Source organism: Micropterus salmoides, unplaced genomic scaffold (assembly GCF_014851395.1).
Source record: "Micropterus salmoides isolate LMB-PRFRI ecotype aquatic unplaced genomic scaffold, ASM1485139v1 Ms_hic_scaffold_3, whole genome shotgun sequence".
Classification (NCBI taxonomy): Eukaryota; Metazoa; Chordata; class Actinopteri; order Centrarchiformes; family Centrarchidae; genus Micropterus; species Micropterus salmoides.
This window is the reverse complement of record NW_024042261.1, coordinates 24,048,892-24,071,977: the sequence shown is the minus strand read 5'-3', so window position 1 is coordinate 24,071,977 and position 23,086 is coordinate 24,048,892. Positions and strand designations below refer to the sequence as shown.

Here is a 23,086-nt window from a genome sequence, read left to right as displayed (position 1 = left end):
TCTAAGGTAATAAAAACACAACAGTGATGGAGTGGCAAGCGCTTTTTGGAATATTTTACTGTAAGAGTCATTGGCTAAATTTATTAACCATTTCCTCTTTCTAAGCTTCCTCTTTCCCTTTCTCAGCTCTTTATGTAGCAGACCAAAGGTATGCATTCTTGCTCATAGAAAAATTCATAACATTCATAGCTAGTGGAAATGTTTTCTAAACACATTAAGAGATGGGCTGCAGTCACAGATTCTTTTCATAAACATAAAAAAGCCTTGGATATTGCACTGACACAAGGTTGTTCTGGGTTAAATACTGTATCTTATATATCCATTGTGATTTATATTTACACTAGGTACACAAAGAAAAGACTCATATTGATGTGAAAGTACAATGGGGAATTCAAGGTTTGGGTACGTTAGGTACATGTAATGTAGTTGTGTGCCTGTAGAATTTCCCCTGGTCCACAGAGCACACAGTGATAGAAGAAGCTAGGGAGTATTAACATCTGCATCATTTCTGGTTCATCACAGTCTAGTGTTTCTCCCTACCCCTGAAACCCATTTCCTCCGTGCACGTGTGCAAAACCAAAACCTCCCTCCTCCTACATGTTTCTTCCTCTTTTTGCTCTTCGTATCATCTCTTCCCCACACTCCATGCTGACATTTCAACTGTGGCTGTCAACGGCAAGTCATCTCACCGTGAACGAAAAAATCTGACAGTCCACAGAGAGAATAACGGTTGCCCTCTGTAGTGGCTGATCATTATCTAGTGTTGTAATCATTTGAGAGTACCATGTGGGACTGTAGCGGCTTGGCTACATGTCAGTAGCTCTGAAGACACTCTTCTGATGCTTGTCCTCTGACCCAACTGGACTGAACTATGCCAAACCTGAAACAGCTCTGCAATATGTCTGAAAGTCTTCACCCACTGGACAGCTTTCTTTAAGGATCAAGACACACAAAAACAACAGGTGAGGTCATCATTAATTACAGTTCTGGATGTAAGATGTCTGAAAATTATGCTAGACTTAAAAAACACTTCAAAAAAGTAACCCTGAAAAGGTTAAAAAAGCGCAAGACGGGTGTTGACAGTATTTATTCAGTTTAAAACCTCACTTTCTTTGCTAGTTTTCTTTTTGTCCCTAGTGGACTGTTGTCAAGAGAAAGACGGCATGCTTGAGGCTCTGTGAGTCAGCGTTGCAAAAATAATTAGGGTTGACTCTCAGCAGGATTGAATGTTGTGCTTCTCCCAGTGGTGGTCACTACAACAGTTTAGAGAGTACAGCAGATAACTGCTTGACAGGAAAAAATAGTGGAACTTCACAGGAACAGGTGGACTGTGATATATTTTAAACACAGCTGTGTTAGTAGGGAGGCAAACAATAAAACATAAAATAAAACATATTCTTCCATATTTGGCATTCAGCACATTCCCACCTCTTGAAGTTTTGCTCATTTAAAGCCTCATTGGGGACAAGGTTGTATAATAACAACCAGGCTTAGTTTAGCTTATAATACTAACAAACGCATTGTTGGCTCAGATGGAAAAAAAGGACGGAGTGAAGATTGGGCCAGCTCTATAAAGCAGGCATTTATTTGGATTATGTGTATAAAATAAATGGAAACGCTTTACATGTTAAACATTAACCAGATGAAAACTTGTACACTAGAGGAAAAACAAAATACTGATTGTGAAAAGCAGAGATGACAACATGTGGACAGAACAAACTCTTCACAGTAATTGGCCCATTATTACTAAGAGGGGAAGTCTAATGTGTGGTTAGTCAGAGCAGCCAGCCTGGTGACTAAACAAAAGCCTATGAATCATTTTAGATGAAAATTTCAGATTTATGAACAAAACTTTCCAATATCCGAGTCAGTGTGGTTTCCCAACCAACATTATTTGATAATATTATGAATAATCCATTAAATCACATCCATTTTCACACACCTACGTTTACGTGCATGCACACAACTACACACAAACAAAGACACACATACGTGCACAGGCACACATTGTCGTTCACTAAAGATGGTCTGACTCTAAATGGCTTCTCCATTATTGAGTTTGGATGGGACAGCCGATCTCTGTGTAGACGTTAATGGCATTAGATGCTTCCTGAGCCAATAAACACACCGGTGCCAAGCCTAAGAGATAGAACAAAACACAGAGTGGAAAGAAATATCAAAGAATGCCACTGAGATACAGAAAAGTAGCCATAAAGACACAGAACATAGGTTAGATTTCCTAATGCTGAAATCTCAGAAAATAAATTGACAAAAAAACATGCACAAACCTTAATATATGTGATTTGACGTATCAACATTAAAAAGAGACTGTTGACTTTATTATAACCCTGTTACAGATGACATTTACCTGTGTGGGCAGTCATTTCGCTTTGGCCTTTTCGTGCTATTTCCAGCACCAGAACCTTTTGAACAGGAAGCAAGACAGACTAATATCTAGTATGTGTCTGCCTGACAGATTGGAATCGCAGCTCTATGATGAACTAAGACTGACCATGCATATACAGTGTAAATCAGGGAAGTAATTAATTTATTAATTCATATATGGCATGAAGTTCACATTACACATTTGTAAAGCAACAGTAAACAAATTAAATCCCTCTTGTCTGGGAGAAATGCTTAAGCATTATTTTGTCCCCACAGAATAACAATTTCTCATTGCACCGATAAATTGGATTTAAGTTGTATTATCCACTTACTACAGTAAAATGCAAATGCTCTCTTTGCGAGTTCAGTCTAAGCTGCCCCTGCCTGCCAACCAGACTTAGAACATGCAGGCCAAGAAGTGCAACAATTTATAGAGAGTTTGACAAAAAGCAGCATTAACTTAATAATGTGATCGGCTAGGGGGGTTGGTAGCAGAGGCTTCTGCATCTAATTCATCTAATATAATGATTTAATGCTCTCAGTTTCCACAGAAACAGGTTCATTTATGAAGAAAATGCATGACATGTTTTCTCCAGAGCAGTTGAGGCAATAGGGAGGGAAATTTGCCAATCTCAGTTTCTATTAGTACTGTGCAGGTGAAAACTATTATCATCAGGGAAACTGCATGACTAAGCCTGTATCCGCTCTACGGGGGAAACATCTCTCTGTACCATAAACCGTTGAGCTAAACTGCACCACACTCATAAATATCAGAGGACAACCAAATGATTTTATCTCTTGAGCTCGCTGGACCACAAAATAGGATGGGGGACACAAAATGTCCAAGCCGTGCTATGGATTTTAAAGTATCATAGGAGCAAGCTCATGTTGTCTGTGTCAGTTTTACTCAGTCAAACTCTTACTATGAAACTCTTTCTTTTTTACGCTTGCAGGGGAATTTCTAACCAAGAAAGTGACAGAAAACCAACGTAACAATGAATGTCATAGACACACCAACGACATCCACAAACTTAACAGAGTGTGTTCAAATCGGCGAGAGTGTCATCAGTGACCTTCTGATGTCTGTTTACATCTTGGCTTTTATCTTTGGTTTGATCTTCAATGTGCTGACCCTGGGCCCAATTTGGCAACAAGTGCAGCGGCAAAATGTTCTGGGTATCTTCCTGCTAAGCCTGTCCATCTCTGACATGCTTTTCCTCTTCACCATGCCCCTCTGGATCAATTATTACCGGCAGGACCACACCTGGAAGCTAGGTGTTATCTCCTGCAAGTTAGCTGGCTTCTTCTACTACTCCAACATGTACATCAGCGTCTACCTCCTCTGCAGTATCTCCGTGGACCGCTGCCTGGTGGTCACCTATCCACTCCGCTCCAAGACGCACCGTACATCGTGTTATGCCTGGATACAGTGCGCTACTGTTTATGTTGTGGTGATGGCGATGCACATCATCCTACTGGTCAATGACAATCTCAAAGATACCCATGATGACCGTTGTTATGAGACTTATCCCATGGAGAAGCCTGTCGCCTTGTTCAACCTTCTCAGAGTGGGAATTGGCTTCCTGCTGCCCCTACTGGTCTTAGCAGTGAGCTACTGGAGGGTACTGGCCACTGTGGGTCAGAGTCCCGGCCTGAGTGCCCAGGCTAAAAGGAAGGTCCGCCTGCTGTCCTTTGGGGTGATTGGGATCTTCTCAATTTGCTTTGCTCCATATCACATTATCCTGCTCATACGCTCACTGGTCTTCTATGCACATTCTCAAGAAAGTTACTGCAAGTTTGAACAACAAATACACTTTTACTTCTCATGTACGCTGGCACTGTCCAGTCTGAACTGCGTAGTGGACCCTGTGTTGTATGTGCTAGTCAGTAACGGAGTCCAGGAGGAGCTGAAACTGTGCTGGAAGAGGCATCGAACGACACAGACAGACAGAAACTGTGCCCTAACTGAATTCACAGGAAAGTCTAATAATTTAATATGAACTAAGCTGTATGTGGGTGGACCAGTGCACCTGTGTATTTGTATGCATATCTATTTATAAATAGACTCATGTCTTCAAAGTTAAAGAGTAATTGGCAGAATTATTCACATTCCATAATTAACCATCCATGTTCAGACAATCGGACATCCTTTGAGAGAAGCACATTTTCGCCTTTGTCTGTTTCCCCCCTTATATCCTGCATTGTAGAGGAGGGGGTTGAATTACATGCATCTCAAAGCTCTGTAATTGGATTGCACTTCCAGGCTTTGCTCTCCCAAGAGTTCTTCAGTGGCAGCCACTTCTGTTTTGTGGTTGGACACTGCTGGAGTTTAAGAGCCCTTGTATTTTCCCTCCAATCTATCCAAGGATATTGTGATTGTTATGTGCGACCCTGATATAGCTGCAATAGGTGCATTAACTCTAAAGTATGACATAAAACCATTCATTAGTGTGGCTGTGTGTCCAGTGTCTGACTGTAAGTGAAACATGTTGAATGTAATCCAAATAAACCAGTGGTTTGAACAGGTGCTTGGGTTTCAGGTTGTTTAGTTTGTTGCAGTAATGAAATATGTGATGATCAATTTTGCACTTTATACATATATGAGTAGTAAGAAGCACATACATCCAAGCACTCTGCCATTACCGTCGCATATAAAGGTAATCATAAATCCAGCACAGCTGTATGCGGCACATGTGTGGGCAAAGGTTACAATCAGGAGACCTGTATGTGTGTGAGAGAGAGAGAGAGAGAGAGAGAGAGAGAGACATAAAGAGAGTTGAAGTTTTGAAGGTGTATTGACAATGTATCTAATCGACAATAGACAGGTAGGCAGACAGGTAAATGATGAAAGAAAGAAACAGAAACAAAGAGCTTTCTGTTTATTAAGGCTGTTTTATACTTTTCTATTATTCATACAGTGGCTTGCTCACGCATCAATAGAGCTCTTTGTAGGGAACATCGATCACTAGCTAAGCACTTGGCATATGACCAGCATGAACCCTCAGGTTGTCAGGGTTTGCACGACCAGTTCTCTTTCTTTAAAGGTCTATACTAATGAGTCCTTGGTCTTTACATGGTATACAGAAACCCTGTGTCATAAAAAAAACAGCTCATATACCACTAAAATATTTTGCCTAATATGCTTAAGTGGAAACATAATTGCTGCCTGAAATATTTTCAATGGCAATGTTTTTTCCAGTCCATGAGTGGAAACGAATTAACTATGTTGAGAGTGAACATTTTGCTGACATGTTTTTGCGGCTTTGCAGATACTTCCATTAAAATGCCACTCTATTATGCTGATAAAAACGCATGCCATAACTTTCCTTCAAAACACATTTGGAAATGTGTTGTATGTGATTGTTTATAGGGACACACACACATTTAGTGTTGCTCTGTTAAATACTGGGATATGGATAAGGCTGGTGATATTCTATATTTTTCTTAATTTCAAAAAGTCAGATAAAAAGACTAAAACTAATGAACTGATCCTACATACAAGTATTGTCTGTGTAGTCAGAGTCTGATATAGCTCATTCCTCTGTGCTATATACCTCTATTGTTGTCCAGAAACTATTAATAAACATCATCATGAGCCACACAGTTGTACTGAGTAACATGTTCCTTAATTATGATGAACACTGGTTTATTTTCAGTTAGTTCGACAAAAGGCAAACCGTGTTGCTGGAATTACTCATTAGAGCATCACATGTGTTAATACCTGGATGCAAATAGTCTGAATAACAAACTCCTGCAAAATTTACCCATGTTTGAGTAAAATTAAACTCTAGTTTGAGCCCTTTCGAGATGTACATCTTCAGTAGAAATTAATGGGCCACAGACAGTTTGAGTAGTTGCAAAGTAGTGACTGATGGTCTTGTTGACAAAAATAGAATGTCAGTCTTTTAAGACAACCCAAGACTGGGGAGGTTTCATATGCCCCAGCAGATTCAGGTTTTTCAAAAGATAGCTCGGCTTAGGACCATATGGAAATTCCTCATTTGTGTGAATTCACGAAAGGTTCTCAAAAGATGTCCTTCCCTTACTCTATTATTTCACCTCAATACTCTTACCAGTCAATGGCAATTTGAAGAAGCACTAATTGAAAAAGTGACTATATAAATGTTAGAAAGAAGTCAAGTCTATTACTCAAAACTGCAGTCCACCCCGTGGCATTTGGCTCAAGACATTACACATCCATTTTCTCTACACTCAGCTCATACAGCAGTTTTAATGAGCTAACTCATGCTGTAGCTGGACTCCTTGGGAAAGCAATATGGTTTCATTGATTATCTGTTCTGACTCATAGCCTCATAATGAGTGTTGGTCTAAATGCATTATATAGACAAGCTATTCTTAGACTGTATTAGCATCAGGTCGAGTATTGTTGCACATACACAAAACAGCACTCAGTAGAATTTTTTTCCTTGGTGGTGGTAACTTCCTCTGAACAATCACTGCTAATCAGTTAATATTTCTATTAAACTGCTTCTCTCCTGCTGCTCCCTGTGTTATTAAGTGTATTTTAATGAAACAGCTAGTCTTTATAATCAACATCACAACAACAACATATAAAACAGAGATGTATGTTTTTGAAAATGAACCTTACTTTCTCTTTTTAATTATTATTTTATGGCCTCTCTCTTAAAGGTTGTAAAGTTTGCAGCAGTTTGAAGTTTGTTTAGGTAGCAAGTTCCAAGACTTTGCTCCTTCCTGAAAGAAATTTTGCAAAATAAAACTTTACAGTTACCTCTTGAAGCTTCTCTGTTGGATCTGCTGCTGCTCTGTAGTCTCTTAATGTACTTACAAAGAGGCTGAAGAGCAAGTCCATTTAAACATTTAAATACAAGCTTTACATGATGAAAATCACTAAAGTTTGCAAAACTTAAAACAGCTCAGCCATAATAATAACGTTCAGTATTCAATTTTGATTGTCACTGTCAGAGTTCTACTATTGATGCTGTAGTTTGCATTGGTGTAGAACTGCACTGCGACCTCTGTAATAAACATACACTCACCAGCACTTTTGCCTTCAGAACTGCCTTAATTCTTCATGGCATACTTTCAACAAGGTGTTGGAAACATTCTCAGAGACTTTTGTCCATATTAATTTGATAGCATCACGCTTGCAGATTTGTTGGGTGCACATTCATAATGCAAATCTCCCGTTCCACCACATCCCAAAGGTGCTCTATTGGATTGAGATCTGATGAATTAGGAGGCCACACCACCAGCCTGAACCGTTATATAAGCAGGATGGATCCCTGCTTTCATGTTGTTTGCGCATGAATTCTGACCTACCATCTGAATGTTGCAGCTGAAATCGAGACTCATCAGACCAGGCTTCGTTTTGTTTCAATTTTTCAAAATTGTCCAATTTTGTGAGCCTGTGTGAATTGTAGCCTCAGTTTCCTGTTCTTAGCTGACAGGAGTGGCACCCGGAGTGATCTTCTGCAGCTGTAAGCCATCAGCTTCAAGGTTCAATGTGTTGTCTATTCATAGATGGTTTTCTGCATACCTTGGTTGTAACAAGTGGTTATTTGAGTTACGGTTGCCTTTCTGTCATCTCGAAACAGTCTGCCCATTCTCCTCTGACATTAAGGCATTTTCGTCCACACAACTGCCATTCACTGGATAGTTTCTCTTTTTCGGACCATTCTAAAAATCCCAGTGGACCGGCAGTTTCTGAAATACTCAGACCAGCCTGTCTGGCACCAACAACCATGCCACGTTCAAAGTCACTTAAATCCCCTTTCTTCAGCAAGTTGTCTTGACCATGTCTACATGCCTAAATGCATTGAATTGCTGCCATGTGATTGGTTGATTAGCTACAGTATTTGTGTTAACAAGCAATTGAACAGCTGTGGTTGGTGAGTCTATAGTTGTATTAACACATTTTGGAGACTTTTAACAAAAACTGCCCATTATAAACTGTGATGAAATATGTAGAAAAGCTATTGTGGAATAAAAGGTAGAATATGTGGAAAAGCTGTTGTGTATACCAAAAACTGGCCAGGGAGTGTATAATTTATTTGCACTACCCATCTGCAGGATTTGCTTGTGAATGTAATACTGTTTTGCACTCTGTGTCAAACGCTAAAGCTTTTAATTTGTGTATGACAAACACCACATCCTGTTGTATTTTTCCTCACTGACTAGCTCAAATACACATAAAATAAGTTTTGTAGAGTACATTAGTGTCCAATTACCCACTTATATTGTTCAAGTATATTTGTAATACACTGCTTGACAGGATTAGCAGTGCTCTTCACTGTTACAGCATTACATTTACATTTACTCATTTGGCAGACGCTTTTATCCAAAGCAACTTACATTTGAAGAACAACATACAAGCATCATCAGAGCATCACATACAGATCTACAACTGACAATACATACTAGTAAGAGCAGCAATAAATACTAGTAAGAGCTCATAGTACATATCACATCAATGGGGTAAATACCTAGGGAAGGAAGTACGAGTTAACAAAAAGTGCAATCAAAACAAAAAAGTGCAATCAATACAAGATAATTGTAGGGGATAGAAGAAGAAGAGCACAGGAAGTGCATGTTAGAGGTTAGGAGTTAGAGGTGTTAGAAGAGGAAGAACCAGATTTGCGGTTTCACCGCACAAGCTGGAAGACCTGCTAGGAGGGCATTGCAATAGTCGAGGCGAGAGATAACCATGGCATGACCAAAACGGCATGACCGAGAGACAGCAGCAACATGGTCTGAAAAGGACAGCTGGTCATCAATCATGACATCCAAGTTTCTCACCACCTTAGTTGGAGTGATGGTTTAAGAGTCATTTGTAGTATGATGTTATGGTGGATAGATTGCTTAGCTGGAATGACCAAGAGTTCAGTCTTAGAGAGGTTTAGTTGAAGGTGGCAAGCCTTCATCCATGCAGATATGTCCGAGAGACAGTCTGTGATCCGCGCCAAGACGGTGGGATCGTCTGGCGGGAAGGACAGGTAGAGTTGCGTATCGTAGCGTAGCAGTGGTAAGAGAAGCCGTTGTGTAATTATTAAACATTACTCAGGGGCCAGAGACCCTGAGGGAACTGAATCTCCGGTGGTTCCCTTTTTTTCGAGGTATGAATTAATATTCCCATAATATTAATTTCAGAAGTTTATTAAAAATCATACAATATAGACATATTGACAAATAGTGCAGTGATCAGAGTGCAAAGGATGCAAGAGTAAACTATTATTCTCATTATGTACATTTGATGATATACAGGTACACATACACATACATGCATACATGTACACATGTACACAGTGTGATGGAGCATAGTGCAAAGGATGCTGGAAAAAATAAATAAGACCTATGACCTTATGACCCGAGGTAGGTGTATTGGTATACAGTATATACAATATGACATAGTATGAACAGCACTGAAATAGAGAATGGTGAATAAATAAATAATAAGCGGTAACCAGTAAACAGGTGGCTGATTAGAGACAGAGTTACTGGGTTATTACACAGGAATTGTTCCTGACACTGTCAGAAATCAGCTGTTCATCAGAGTGATGGCTTGTGGGAAGAAACTGCTTCTGTGTCTGTTGGTTTTGGCGTACAGTGCTCTTTAGCACCTACCAGAGGGGAGGAGCTGGACCAGGTTGTGTCCGGGGTGAGATGGATCTGCAGTGATGTTTCCTGCCTGTTTCCTGACTCTGGAAATGTATGTGTAAGTCCTGAATGGAGGGCAGGTTGGCACCGATGGTTTTTTCTGCAGTCCTGACTGTCTGTTGTAGTCTGCTCCTGTCCTTTTTGGTGGCAGATCCAAACCAGACAGTGATGGAGGTGCAGAGAACAGACTGGATGATGGTTGTGTAGAACTGGATCAGCAGGTCCTTAGGCAGGTTGAGCTTCCTGAGCTGAGCAGGAAGTACATCCTCTGCTTGATCAACTGACCAGGTGGAGGCTGGCACAGTGAGCTGGGTGAGTCTGGTGCTGAGGATGTCCGGGATGATGGTGTTGAATGCCGTGCTGAAGTCCACAAACAGGATCCTTGCATATGTCCCTGGAGAGTCGAGGTGTTGCAGGATGTAATGCAGACCCAAGTTGACAGCATCATCCACAGACCTGTTAGCCCTGTAGGCAAACTGCAGGGGGTCCAGCAGGGGGCCTGTAATGTCCTTCAGGTGGGCCAACACCAGTCTTTCAAAGGACTTCATGACTAAAGATGTCAGGGCGACGGGCCTGTAGTCATTTAGTCCCGAGATAGAGGTTTTTTTTGGGATGACTGTGGAGCGTTTGAAGCAGGAGGGAACTTCACACAGCTCCAGTGATCTGTTGAAGATCTGAGTGAAGATGGGGCCAGCTGGTCCGCACAGATTTTCAGGCACGATAGTGAGACATCGTCAGGTCCAGGAGCCTTCCTGATCTTCTGCCTTTGGAGGAGGTGGCTCATGTCCTCATCACAGATCTTGAGTGCAGGTGAGAGATCAGAGGGGAAAGGTGACTGTTTGAAGATGGTGTTGGAGTGGGGGAGAGGGGTGACTCTGGGCTTTTCAAACCTACAGTAGAAACCATTCAGCTCGTCTGCCAGTTGTTGAGTACCAGCAGTGTTGGGGGATGGTCTCTTGTAGTTTGTGAGTGTCTGCACTGACGCAGGGTTGTTGGCTGCAAAGCTGTTATTGAGCCTTTCAGCATAGCACCTCTTTGAAGCTTTGATCTCTTTAGTCAGCGTGTTCCTGGCCTAGTTGTACAAGACTCTGTCCCCGCTTCTTAAGGCCTCCTCTTTGGTCTGACGAAGCTGCTTGAGTTTCACTGGGAACCAGGGTTTTTGGTTATTGTATGTAAGGTTTTAATTCGGCACACACATGTCCTCACAAAAACTGAAGATGTCACAGTGTCAGTTAGTTCGTCCAGGTCAGTGGCTGCAGGCTCAAAAACACTCCAGTCAGTGCAGTCAAAGCAGGCCTGTAACTCCAGCTTTGACTCATTGGTCCATCTTTTCACAGTCTTTACAACAGGTTTAGCAGATTTCAGTTTTTGCCTGTGTGTCGGGAGAAGATGAACCAGACAGTGATCAGAGAGTCCTAAGGCTGCATGTGGGAACAGAGCGATAGGCGTCCTTTAATGTTGTGTAGCAGTGGTCCAGTGTCCCTGGTGGGACTCTTAATATGCTGTCTGTACTTTGGAAGTTCATGGTTGAGGTTTGCTTTGTTAAAGTCCCCAAGAACAATGAGCATGGAGTCTGGGTGTTTTTTCTCCACATTAGTTATCTGGTCATGATTTCTTCAACACTGTGACATCTGTGCACCAACCTTCGTTTATATAGAAACAGAGTCTGCCTCCCCGTGATTTTCCCATGAGCTCCCTTTCGCGATCCGCGTGGATGAGATTAAATCCCGGTAGGTGAAGTGCGCTGTCCGGGATGCGCTCGGTGAGCCAGGATTCGGTGAAACAGAGGACAGCAGATCTGTTAGTTAACAAAAGTCCACTAGTTGCTAGGCTGGTTTCTGCAGTGTAAAAGCTATTACTAGCTTAAGCTAATAATAGTGACCAGCAAGTTGTAGCAGTTATCATCTTGGCTCGAGCTGAACAAAACATCATAGCCTGGCTGAGATAATGTTTGAGCTTTTAAGAAGGGGCAGGGGCGCCTCTGTAAAGGAAAGGGTGCGCTGGTGTTTATAACACCAGGCAAAATGAGTGTCATTGTGAAACAGCATGTAGCACAATAACCATTTGATCTCAATTAACTTGTTTTCATAATCGTTGAAAGCCAAAATCTAAATCCACAATGCCGCAATTTATAACAGTTAGACCGCAGTAAACCACAAAGTCCATTGAATCTGCTTGTGTTGCTTTACGGCTGCGCTGCATTTGCTGGAGCCATTCTAGTCTATGCCTCCATCAGATGCTGAAATGCTCCCTGTGGGAAATACAGCCTGCAGACAACAGAACAAAACGGGTCACAGAAGAAGAAGAAAGTAGTAGAAGCAGCAAATTAACAAGTCAGTAACATGGGGCAGGCTGCACGCTCCACTGCTGAAACACTTCCAGTGATGCCGAGAAGAGGTCAGAACAAAACTGCGGCACAGCTGTTACACGGCACAGTATTTACAAATCACGGTGCAGTATTTACAAATCACTCCATATTTGCTTTTTACCGTTACATTCTTACATTCTCAAAACTTTGAGATAATACTGGTGGTACACAGGATAGTAATATGGGTAGTGTTAGCTGGTGAAGTAATGTGGAAAGCCATAAGGTAAGGAAAGCTCAGGGCAGCCGTGGTATTTTGGTGCACTCTGTTTGTTTTGTTTACGTTTGTTAACTTTGCATTCTGCTGTGATACCCAGAGCTCTTTCACCAGAGAAGAGCTCATAAACATCAGGGGAACAACACCAGCGGATTTAATTCCGACTTTTCTCATGTCATCAGTGGAATTATTGGACATTCCGGTCAAGGCTTCACTTTCCGCTGTTCACGTGGTGAGACACCGAAGGAGAGGTAGGAGGTCCGGTACACTGGTGCGACCACGCCGAAGAGGACACCGCTATCGGGAATATTTCTCTCCAATGTGCGCTCACTTTGCAATAAACTGGACGAACTTCGGCTACTGGTGGGGAAAAACAGAGATCTATTTTCTTTATCTTCTATTTTGTGCTTCACGGAGACATGGCTGTGTGGATCAATACCAGACTGCAGCTGACTGGCTTCCAACTGTCCAGCAAAACAAAAGGTGGAGGTGTCTGTTTTTACATTAACAGTGGCTGGTGTAATGATGTGACTCATGTGATTCAGCAACACTGTTCTCATGACCTGGAATATTTACTGATACACTGTAAACCATTCTACTCTCCCCACGAGTTTGCTACCTACTTTCTTCTTTGTGTTTACTTCGCACCGCAGGCCAATGTGCACGACGCACAGCGCACGCTGGCTGACCAGATACTGTGAGTAGAGCGAACCTTCCTGGACTCCTTAGTTATTGTTCTTAGTGACTTTAACAAAGGAAACCTCAGTCATGAACTCCCCAATACAGACAGTTCATAAAGTGTCCAACCAGAGAGGGGAACACTCTGGATCACTACTACACTACATTAAGCAGTGCCTATCACACCGTACCTCAAGCTCCACTGGGTCACTCTGACCATGTCATGGTTCACTTGATTCTTGCTTACAGGCAAAAGCTAAAACTGTGTAAACCTGTAGTGAGGACATCAATGCAGTGGACCAGTGAAGCTGTAGAGAACCTCGAGGCGTGTTTGGACTGCACTGACTGGGATGTTTTCAGGACTGCTACCACCAACCTGGATTAGTATACAGAGGCTGTGACGTCCTACATCAGCTTCTGTGAGGACAGCTGCATTCCAACACGGACCAGGATGAGTTATAAAAAGGACAAACCCTGGTTCACAGCTAAGCTCAGACAGCTAAGATTGGAAAAGGAAGAGGCATTTAGGAGTGGAGACCGGGCCAGGTTTAAGGAGTCAAAGTACAGGTGTAGCAAGGTGTTGCAAGATGTTAAACAGTTGTACGCAGAGAGATTACAGCACCAGTTCTCAAGAAATGACTTCTTCTGTCTGGAGAGGCTTCAGACAGATCACCAGCTACAAACCTAAATCCCCCCACTCCATGAACGACTCACAACTTGCCAATGAGTTGAACCAGTTTTACTGTCGTTTTGAAAGACAATGGGACAGACCTGACACCATTACCCGTCACACCACTGATCGGCCACAGTCCACCATCTCATCCTCCACCTCCTCCCCCTCTCTTACCATCCTGGAGAGGGAAGTCAACAGACTGTCAAGGCAGAAACCTTGCAAAGCAGCTGGGTCGGACTCTGTCTCCCCATCCACCCTGAAGCATTGCGCCAATCAGCTGTCACCGGTGTTCACAAACATTTTTAACACCTCACTGGAGACATGCCATGTGCCAGCCTGCTTCAAAGCCTCCACCATCGTGCCTGACTCCACCTGCAGATGGATCACAGACTTCCTGATGGACAGGAAGCAGCATGTTAAGCTGGGAAAAGATCTCTCTGACTCCAGGACCCTCAGCACTGGTTCCCCTCAGGGCTGCGTTCTTTCCTCTCTGCTCTTCTCCCTGTACACCAACAGCTGCACCTCCAGTCACCGGTCAGTCAAGCTCCTGAAGTTTGCGGATGACACCACCCTCATTAGGCTCATCTCAGGTGGGGATGAGTCCTCCTACTGGTAGGAGATTGACCATCTGGTGACCTGGTGCAGCCAGAACTGTCTGGAGCTCAATGCTCTGAAGACACTTTTGCACATACTTGTCAGTATTGTATTATAGTATTATTGTATTTTTTGTATACTTGTACATTTTTTGATCTCCTTTTTAATTTTTTTTATATATTTCTATTTAAGTTAATTTCTACTGTAAGCAACAATTTATACCAAGGCAAATTCCTTGTATGTGAAAATGTACTTGGCAATAAACCTGATTCTGATTCTGATAAAGCTGTAGTATTTTGAACAGGATAATGTTAGCAACTGATCGGCTTTAGCTGGCAAGCTAATGTAACCTAACTTGAGCCAACTAAAGCACATGCTTTGCAGTAATGTTACTTCACCTGTCCAGTAGGGTGAAAGCCAACTCTGTGTCGGTTTTGTCAGTTTCAAAACAAATCGAAGATCTCTCTCTGTGACTCAAGCCTTTCTGATGTTGATTGTGTTTTCACCCGACATCAATTTGACTCACGTTTAGCCAGATGGGCTTCACAAATAACTTTATTTCTTTTTTTTATTCATACGTAGAATTTGTGTTGGATTGTTATGCTGGGGTGTTAATGGACTGCATTTCGTTAGCTGCGGCTGTAGTCGGCAAGAGGCTCGGGAGCACGCAGCTAGAACCTGACCAGAATAGTGGCTGTTCCAAGCAACAGAGAAAACGGGCATGTGATTAATTTTAAGTGAAATTACAGTTACGTTGACAAATTGGTGGTAAAAAAAATATTTATTAAAACAACGCAAGGCAAGGCAAGTTTATTTGTATAGCACATTTCAACAGCAAAGTAATTCAAAGTGCTTTACATAAAACATAAAAGCAACAGGGAAATATAAAAAAGCAACATAGGGAAATTGAAAAAATACACATTAAAAAATAATAAAAGTTACAGTGCAGTGTACAATCAGGGTTAAAAGAGTTAAATGGAAAATAAAAACAGTCTGAGGGGTTGAGCAAATAATTGAGTTACAATTAACATTTAATCTACTCTCTCTAGCCAGTCTGTACTCGGGTCCATAGCAGTCTTTGGGTCCACTGAAACTCCAAAAACCCTCGGACACTACAGAGAAACCAGGACATGTCGCAGGCCACTTTGATCCAGTTATACTCCGGACCCACCTGCAGCGACCACTATGTTTAGCGCTCCTAGTGGCAGTGACCAGTGGTCTGTGTGGCAGCGACCACAATCTTTAGCGCCCTTAGTGGTAGCGACCAGTGGTCTGTGTGGCAGCGACCAGACCGCAGAATTGGCTACAACTGTTGCGGTGGCAGCCCGGCTGACGGTGAGTGCCCTGTTTTTAACTCCTTTTTCTCCGCATCCTATTTTCTCCTGTGTCTCCTCCCCTCTCCTTCTGTGTGTGCTCTCCCTCTCTCCGCTCCGGAGCCCGGCTGACTACCCACAGCTGTCTATCATCAACCTCCACCTCCGACCGCCACACCTGCCAGCTATCAGCCTCATCTCTACCAGTATTTCAACCCCGGCTCTCCACTCCATCCCCGCTTGATTGTCGCCGCTCCAGACTTGGTGCCACTGCTACATTCAAGCTTTTTATGATCTTGTTCACATCTTACTTCTCCATCTCCTATCTCATTGAACTAACCCTGTCTGTTTCCCCCACCAGGTCCACTCACCTCTGTCTCCCATTCGGTCAGCTGGGCTCACCTACCTGCCTTCCCCTCTTGCATCGCCTCCACGGCTCTCCCTGGTTCCCCCTTCGCTCCTCGCCTGACCGCCAGCTACCACATCCTTTCCTGCCTCTCGTTACTTCATCTAAGAGACTTCTTCAGTTTTGAATGACTGGTAGAGAAACTCAGCTATTTAACGTCTGTGGGGTCGTTGCCAAGACACAATTTTGTGTTTATGGGAACGTGACGAGACGAGATTTCAACACTTTAAGAAATTATCTATGCTGAATTATATGAAAAATTTGAGCATTAAACACACCAATTCCTGCATTCTGGTGAATATTTTTTTTAAAACAATTTCTGCTTTTTCTGCATCAATTTATGGTGAAAATGTTTTTATGGCTTTTTTTGTAGAGTGAAGCTGAAGACAGCGCCTGGTGTAAAGTTCTTATAACAGCAGCATTACACTCAATTGGGTCATTAATGTGAAATCTGCCTAAGTAAAGAATTTTGGTTAGCTTTATGTATTTCTGTGCTTTTCTCACTCCAGGGCTCCAATTTGAATATTTTAAAGAGGTCATATTATGCTTTCTGTCCCTCTCCTTTATTGAGTTATATCCCTTTTTTGTGCATGAAAAAGTCCAGCCCAAAGGGAGTTCCCATCTCCCATAGAAAACACAGTTCTGAACTGACTGAAAACAGCTTGTTTGTAGTCCAGCCTTTTCCCTTTGTTCTCTGTGACGTCACAGCAAAATGCGGGTCAAAATGTTCTCCTAGCAAATAGTATGACACACCCTCAAAAACACCAGTGGAAAAACAGTGAGCACACAGTGATAAGAGGTCCGCCTGCTGCCTCTCCTCTCCCTTCCAAACATTAGCTAACCCTCCAGGCAGTTAATGGACATAAAGTTGTTACTGTGATGTAGAGTAGTGCAAGTTAAAACATTATGGATTAAAGATATTTTGTTACAAATTAATAACTCACCACTCTGAAACTCTTGCTCCAGTATAGGTTGCTAAGCTCCTAGGGGAACATGAACAGCTGAACCGCCCTGTTTACCTGCTTCTCAGGCCCACACTACTCTGCTTCTGATTGGCTAGTAGTCCTTGACTGTGCATGTGCAACTCCAACAAAGATCTTGTAGAGGTAAGATGCATCACTCCATAGCTAAAATGGAGCATTCAACATACATGGTGAAAAGAGGAGCTGCAGTAATGTGCAGTCTGACAAAAATATGTTGTTTTTTGAAAATGAAACCATGTAAACCTGTTCTGGTAAAACCCCTAAATAAGATTTTGAACCTGAAAATGGGCATAATATGACCTTTTTAAATCAAAATTTCACAACATTTGTGGGGGTTGTTTGCGCATGCCACCAATCTGATCTCATCAGTTAAGATGAAGCAAATTAGCTGGGTTTTTGACTTTACACTCTTGATTAATAATACCTTGGGATGTCTTTCTTCCCCTGAACTTTAACTTTAATAGCTACTCCTTTAGTCATACTGACGATTTCAGATGGGCTTTAACTGTGGATCGACACTCTGTGTGACATTATTGCATTGGAGGGAGCCTTTCAAACTGACCTCCCTTCTTAAAAACAAAACTATAACTCTTGCAGACCCTTATAGAAAAAGCATCAGAGGGAAAATCAAATTGAGTAGAGCTGAAAGTAGTCTCAAGGTTCACTTAAAGAGAAAAGTCAGGGCAACCCAGCTGCCGAGCAACAGGCAGCAAAGTAATCTGATTGTTAAAAGGTGACAGTTTGCATCAGCAGTATTGGCTGGGGAGCTGGGGCTTATTAGCTTGCACTAAAGCTACATTGAGTATTTTTGCTGCTGCCAGCTGGCTGACCAAAAAAATGGTGTTTTGGCATTTTTGAATGGGCTGGGTTTGTTGATGGACAATCTGCCCTGCACAATGATTATGAATGAATGTGTGATGTAGAAAAATATATATCCCTTTTATCATAACCAGCAATAATAATAAAACTGTAGAAGTCTGAATATTGAATTGAATGCTGCTTAAATGTAATTTAGATCACATTAGCCAGTGTCTTTTAACACGAAGCATGTTCAAAAATGGACTTGATAGCCAGGCTCTGACAAACAATGAAAGCATAAATCACACGAAATGAACGACAGGGGAGACAGCACAGTGATGCTTATGGGTGACTTTATTGTTCATGCTCTGAATACTAAGTTGATCATTGTGTCTATCTTATTTTCCAGACAGAGCCAAAGAGTCTTTGTTCATCAGGTAACACCTTTATGCATTTGGTATTGATTATATTTTACAAACAGAAGTGCAGCACTGCTGTACATATTGATCTTTTCCATCCAGGTCCACACAAACTGTGCACACCACATGTATGCACAAACACAAATGTATTTGTCTATGTGCACAGATGACACAAAGTTAGACTGTGGATCCAAATAACAGAGAATGAATACTACATAATAACATTAAAAATAACATGTGTATTTCAACACAAAAAATCGAATATAATGTTGGTAAATCAAGAAGGACATAACTGCTTTTAAGAATACAATTTTGAAGAACAGACAGTCAGTACAAGGGATGAAATAAAACAGCCACATTGTGTCTTTTGCACATCCTCTTCTTGGTCTTTAAACCATGTCTTGTGAGAAGAGTTCAATGTCCGGTCATCTCCCCAAAGTCAAGCGTCTACTGTTAAATCAGGCCCTGGTCTCAGCCTCTAGCAAGTCTGTTTCAGAGCCCCTCAGCCTGAGGGTCTGTTTATGCCCATGCTGGCCTTTTTAGAGCTGCATGATCTGCTTAACGTCTATGTCAGCAGCTTGGCCATCCAAGAAAAATACAGGGATCCCAGTGGATGCCTTAATCGTCTTCATCATTATACTAAACTACAGTCTGGTCGGGATCTGCTTCTTGCCTGTTTGTCATAAATGGCCTTGTTTAGTGCTGCCTATGGTGACACTGTACATGTGAGAACCAACTGTCTTGAAGCCACAAAAAGAAATGGGAGGAATCTTGTTTGTATGGATGTTGAGCAGTTATCTTATTTTCTGGACACCTCAGACATTAACATAGAGATGCAGGTGTTAGCTTGTGGGTAAGGACAGGGCTCTGCATATCAGGAGCTGCTACAGTGGTTGTATCATAGCAGTCGGAAATCAGCTCCTGGACGTTGCTCTCTCCACCATCCCACTCTGACGATTGCGACAAGGACAGAGGTAGCCTTTTAAGTGCATGCGCACCTTGCTGTGCAGTGAGGCATAGATGAAGGGGTTGTAACACGCAGAGCTCATAGCCACTAAATGACAGCAGACTTGTAAGACATTTATGTAGCGCTTCCCCATGATCTGGAAGTCTGGATCCAGGTCCAGCAACAGATTCAGCACCTACACAGTGACATGGACAAACTTGTGTTATAGCCCTGGTTGTATTTAATTGAGCTGAATCTGTATTAATTCTTAAAAATACACTTAACTTAAATCCAACTTTTCTTCTTGCACATTTTGACACCCTTCAATAATCACAACAAATGGCATACTTGCAACACCTGCAGCCCAGTAGGACTGGCAAATGTATCTGCAATTTGCATAAGAAAATCACTTATGAAATGTCATGCTGCCACCATTTGTGATCTGTGTGTAGGCAGTTCTCGCAGAATGCTTTTGGTGTAACGGCGCCCCAGGTCTGTGCAAACCTACCGCAATGTAAACCCTGCCCTATTATTCCAGTAATATGATGATCTGAGGTTTTTGTATGGCTCACTGTGGACATAATATTGGTTTTGTAGACACAATTACCTGATGATGAGATCCTGTGGTTAATGATGTATAAAACTGAATCATCTCATGGACAGTTAAAGCTTCACTCTTTTTTCATCACTTCACTGCTTTCTAATTTATGATTTGCTAACAGATACCAACAAGAGTGTAAACTTGATCTCCCTTACAAGTCTAACTCACAAATCAAGATCTTCCTCAAATTCAAACTCAGATAAGGAGTAAAGAAGAAGGATATTCAAGCTAAGAATGCCTCACAGTTTAGTTTTACTGTAAGACTCACCTGCAGGGGCATCCAACACAGAGCGAAGGCCAGCACTGAGGCCACCAGCAGAGAGAAAGTCCTCTTCCTCCTTTGGCTCCAGCGCTGTTGGCTATTGTATGGCTCTCCAGGTACTGAATAGCGTCTTAGGCTGACAGTGATGGCACAGTAGGATATGCTGACCGACAGCAGCGGGATCATATAGGAGGCTATGAGAATGAAGAAGGAGTACAGCAGCCGCAGATTGCCACTATTTGGCCAGAATTCCTCACACACTACCAGGTTGATGCCACTGGGTCGCAGGTCCAGATAGCGCGTGTAGAGAGACGGAGGTGCGGCCAGGGCCAGAGATAAAAGCCACACACCCAGAGTCACTGCACCACAACCCCAAGCAGAGATCCTCCTCCGTACTGGGTGAGCTGAAACAGAATGTGAACAATTTCAGACATAGCATAGCCAACAGCCCCAAATCAGTATATTATTTCACACATTAAAGCCACCATGTTTGAAATGTGTATAGTATTATAGCGTCTTTCAATGAATAATAAAATTAGTGCAATCTGTTGATTTCAGCCCATTCATCTCAGTATCTCCTGGTTGGATTTGAGGGTTGACTAATCAGCATGCATTGCTGTCTACCACTGTGTCCTTTTTACACCCACACCATATGGCTCGAGAGAAACTAATTTTCAAATCCTAGAAGAAGAAGAAGAAGTAGAACAAGTAAAAATTATATTAAGTCCCATACCTACAACAATGTAGCGGTCCACAGCAATGGCAGTGAGTGAAAGCACTGATGCAAACACTGTGGCACACTGCAGCAAGGGGACCAGGTGGCAGAGTGGTCTCCCAAAAGCCCAGCCATGGCTGTCAAAGGCATAAGACACAGTCAGTGGGACACAACTCAAACACATCAGCAGGTCTCCAGCTGCTAAGTTACCAATGAAAAAGTTGGTGGCGTTATGGAGTTTCTTGTCAGCCAAGATGCAAGCCAAGAGGAAAGAGTTTCCAACACCAGCCACGGCCACTATGAGGCAGTAGAGAGGCAGGAAGAGAGGTTTGAAGCGTAGAAGAAGCTCCATGCCTATAAACATGTCCAGGGGGTCACTGTGGTTGAGTCCTTGGCTTTGGGTGCCATTTAGTTTCTCTAGTCCTGTTTCATGGCTGGTGTTGCCGGTCACACTGAAAACCTCTTCCATGAGGATATCCATGGCTCTGGAGGACAACCTTAAAGTAAGGGAGAGCACCATCAACAATAATCGACAAGTGAAGATTTCAGAAATGTCAGTGACACTTGATCTATCAGTATTCATAGTTATATATTATATATTTTTTCGTTTATTCCAGTTGATTTTTCAGTAGCTCAAAAAATAAAAATGAAAAAATGAAAAGTGAGTAAGTGGCTTTTTAGAGACTTTTCTGGAGACCAGGACAACAAAGTGAAAGTAAAATGGCAATTTGGCTGTGTGTCTCCCGAATCTCCCATAATTTGGGGACTTTGGGGGATGTAAACAAGAAGTATAATGTTGTCAAAGAGTCATTTAGTTAGTGGGCTTCAAGTTGAGCTCTGTATTTAGCAACAAGTCCTCCAACCTAAACGACAACATAGGTCGTTTTTACCAACTACCAAATTACTCGAGTGTATCCTACAGTAGCGCCCCTACCGGGGACGTTTGTCCATGTGTTGCAAAACGACAATTTCGAACTCCCCAACCGGACCTACGTTACGTAAATCACGTGACTTATCTTCCCATGACATAAACACATGGAGACCGCAGCGACACAAAGGAGGTGAACCCAGCAGATCAGCCGTGAGGCAGGTATACAATCACCACTGACTTAGGTTTAGGCACACACCCCTGTGAAGGTTAGGATAAGGGGGGCTATGTGGGACTGTCAATGCCTATAAGACTAATTAGCTAAATAGTTAGCTAGCTAGCTAATGCTATGAAGCTAATGTAGCTAACGCTACTTAACTGTATTAAAAAACAAATCATTGTTTCACACGCGAACCAGTGTGCAACATTATGGCTATTTATAGTACATGACCGTCTTTGTCATGTGTTTGCGTTGTACGGCCACTACAGGTCACTGCCACAATGAACATGAGTCATAATTTGTGTGGCTAAAACGACCTATAATTTTCTGTGGAGGACATGTTCAGTTTTAGGCAAAAAAAAACGGTAACATTTTCTATGAAGGTCAGCGCTATAATGACTTATGCATATATTTATAACACGATATAATGCGTCCATAAGACATTATAACAGTTGTTATAATCACTTAAAAACATGCATTATACGCTATAGCAAAGTCATAACGTATTATGACCTTTTGATTTAATATTTTATAACTAATAGTAATACCAGTTTATATCAATGTGCGGCAAGAATCTCCGACCATGTTCCATAACACATTATAACCACCGACTCTGCCTCGTTATGAATACTCTTTAGTCAAGATTTACAATTAGTGATATAAAATGGAATAATAGCTTATAGTAATGTTTAAAGTTATATAGCATGTCTTTGTTTGCTTTAAGTAAAGTGTTAAAATATCTACCCCTGTATAATATATTACAGGTGGAATAATACCATATGAACTAATTATAAGACCTTATAACACTAATTGTTTGTAAGTAAAGTGACACACATTTTGCGCAGGAAAACACTCGCTTTATGAACAATCTGTTTGAATTTTGAACATTTTGCAGTATAGCACAAAAACACAACATAATTACATCAAGAAAACTCGTTGTCAGGGTGGTGAAAGATCGCTCAAGAGAAGACCTGTTGCTGGCCAACATCATGTAAGAAGAGGCTCAGA

At 42.0% G+C, this 23,086-nt stretch overlaps 2 protein-coding genes and 1 long non-coding RNA gene across 3 annotated transcripts; 2 read left to right on the top strand and 1 right to left on the bottom strand.

The window, feature by feature from the left end:
• Nucleotides 1-634: 634 nt before the first annotated feature.
• gpr184 (G protein-coupled receptor 184) lies at nucleotides 635-4,584 on the top strand. The gene is made up of 2 exons (XM_038694160.1): nucleotides 635-962; nucleotides 3,339-4,584. The coding sequence occupies exon 2, from the start codon at nucleotides 3,381-3,383 to the stop codon at nucleotides 4,383-4,385; it is 1,005 nt and encodes a 334-aa protein (XP_038550088.1). The 5' UTR covers nucleotides 635-962; nucleotides 3,339-3,380; the 3' UTR covers nucleotides 4,386-4,584.
• Nucleotides 4,585-15,638: 11,054 nt separating this feature from the next.
• LOC119883490 lies at nucleotides 15,639-16,810 on the top strand. The gene is made up of 2 exons (XR_005440657.1): nucleotides 15,639-16,124; nucleotides 16,222-16,810. It is a non-coding gene; the product is annotated as an uncharacterized LOC119883490 (long non-coding RNA).
• A 1,615-nt stretch (nucleotides 16,811-18,425) lies between these two features.
• Nucleotides 18,426-21,717, bottom strand: si:dkey-202l22.3 (7 transmembrane receptor domain-containing protein). Its single transcript, XM_038693818.1, has 3 exons — nucleotides 21,009-21,717; nucleotides 20,282-20,679; nucleotides 18,426-19,608 (listed from the first exon to the last, which is right to left on the bottom strand). The coding sequence occupies exons 1-3, from the start codon at nucleotides 21,571-21,573 to the stop codon at nucleotides 19,381-19,383; spliced, it is 1,191 nt and encodes a 396-aa protein (XP_038549746.1). The 5' UTR covers nucleotides 21,574-21,717; the 3' UTR covers nucleotides 18,426-19,380.
• Nucleotides 21,718-23,086: the final 1,369 nt, after the last annotated feature.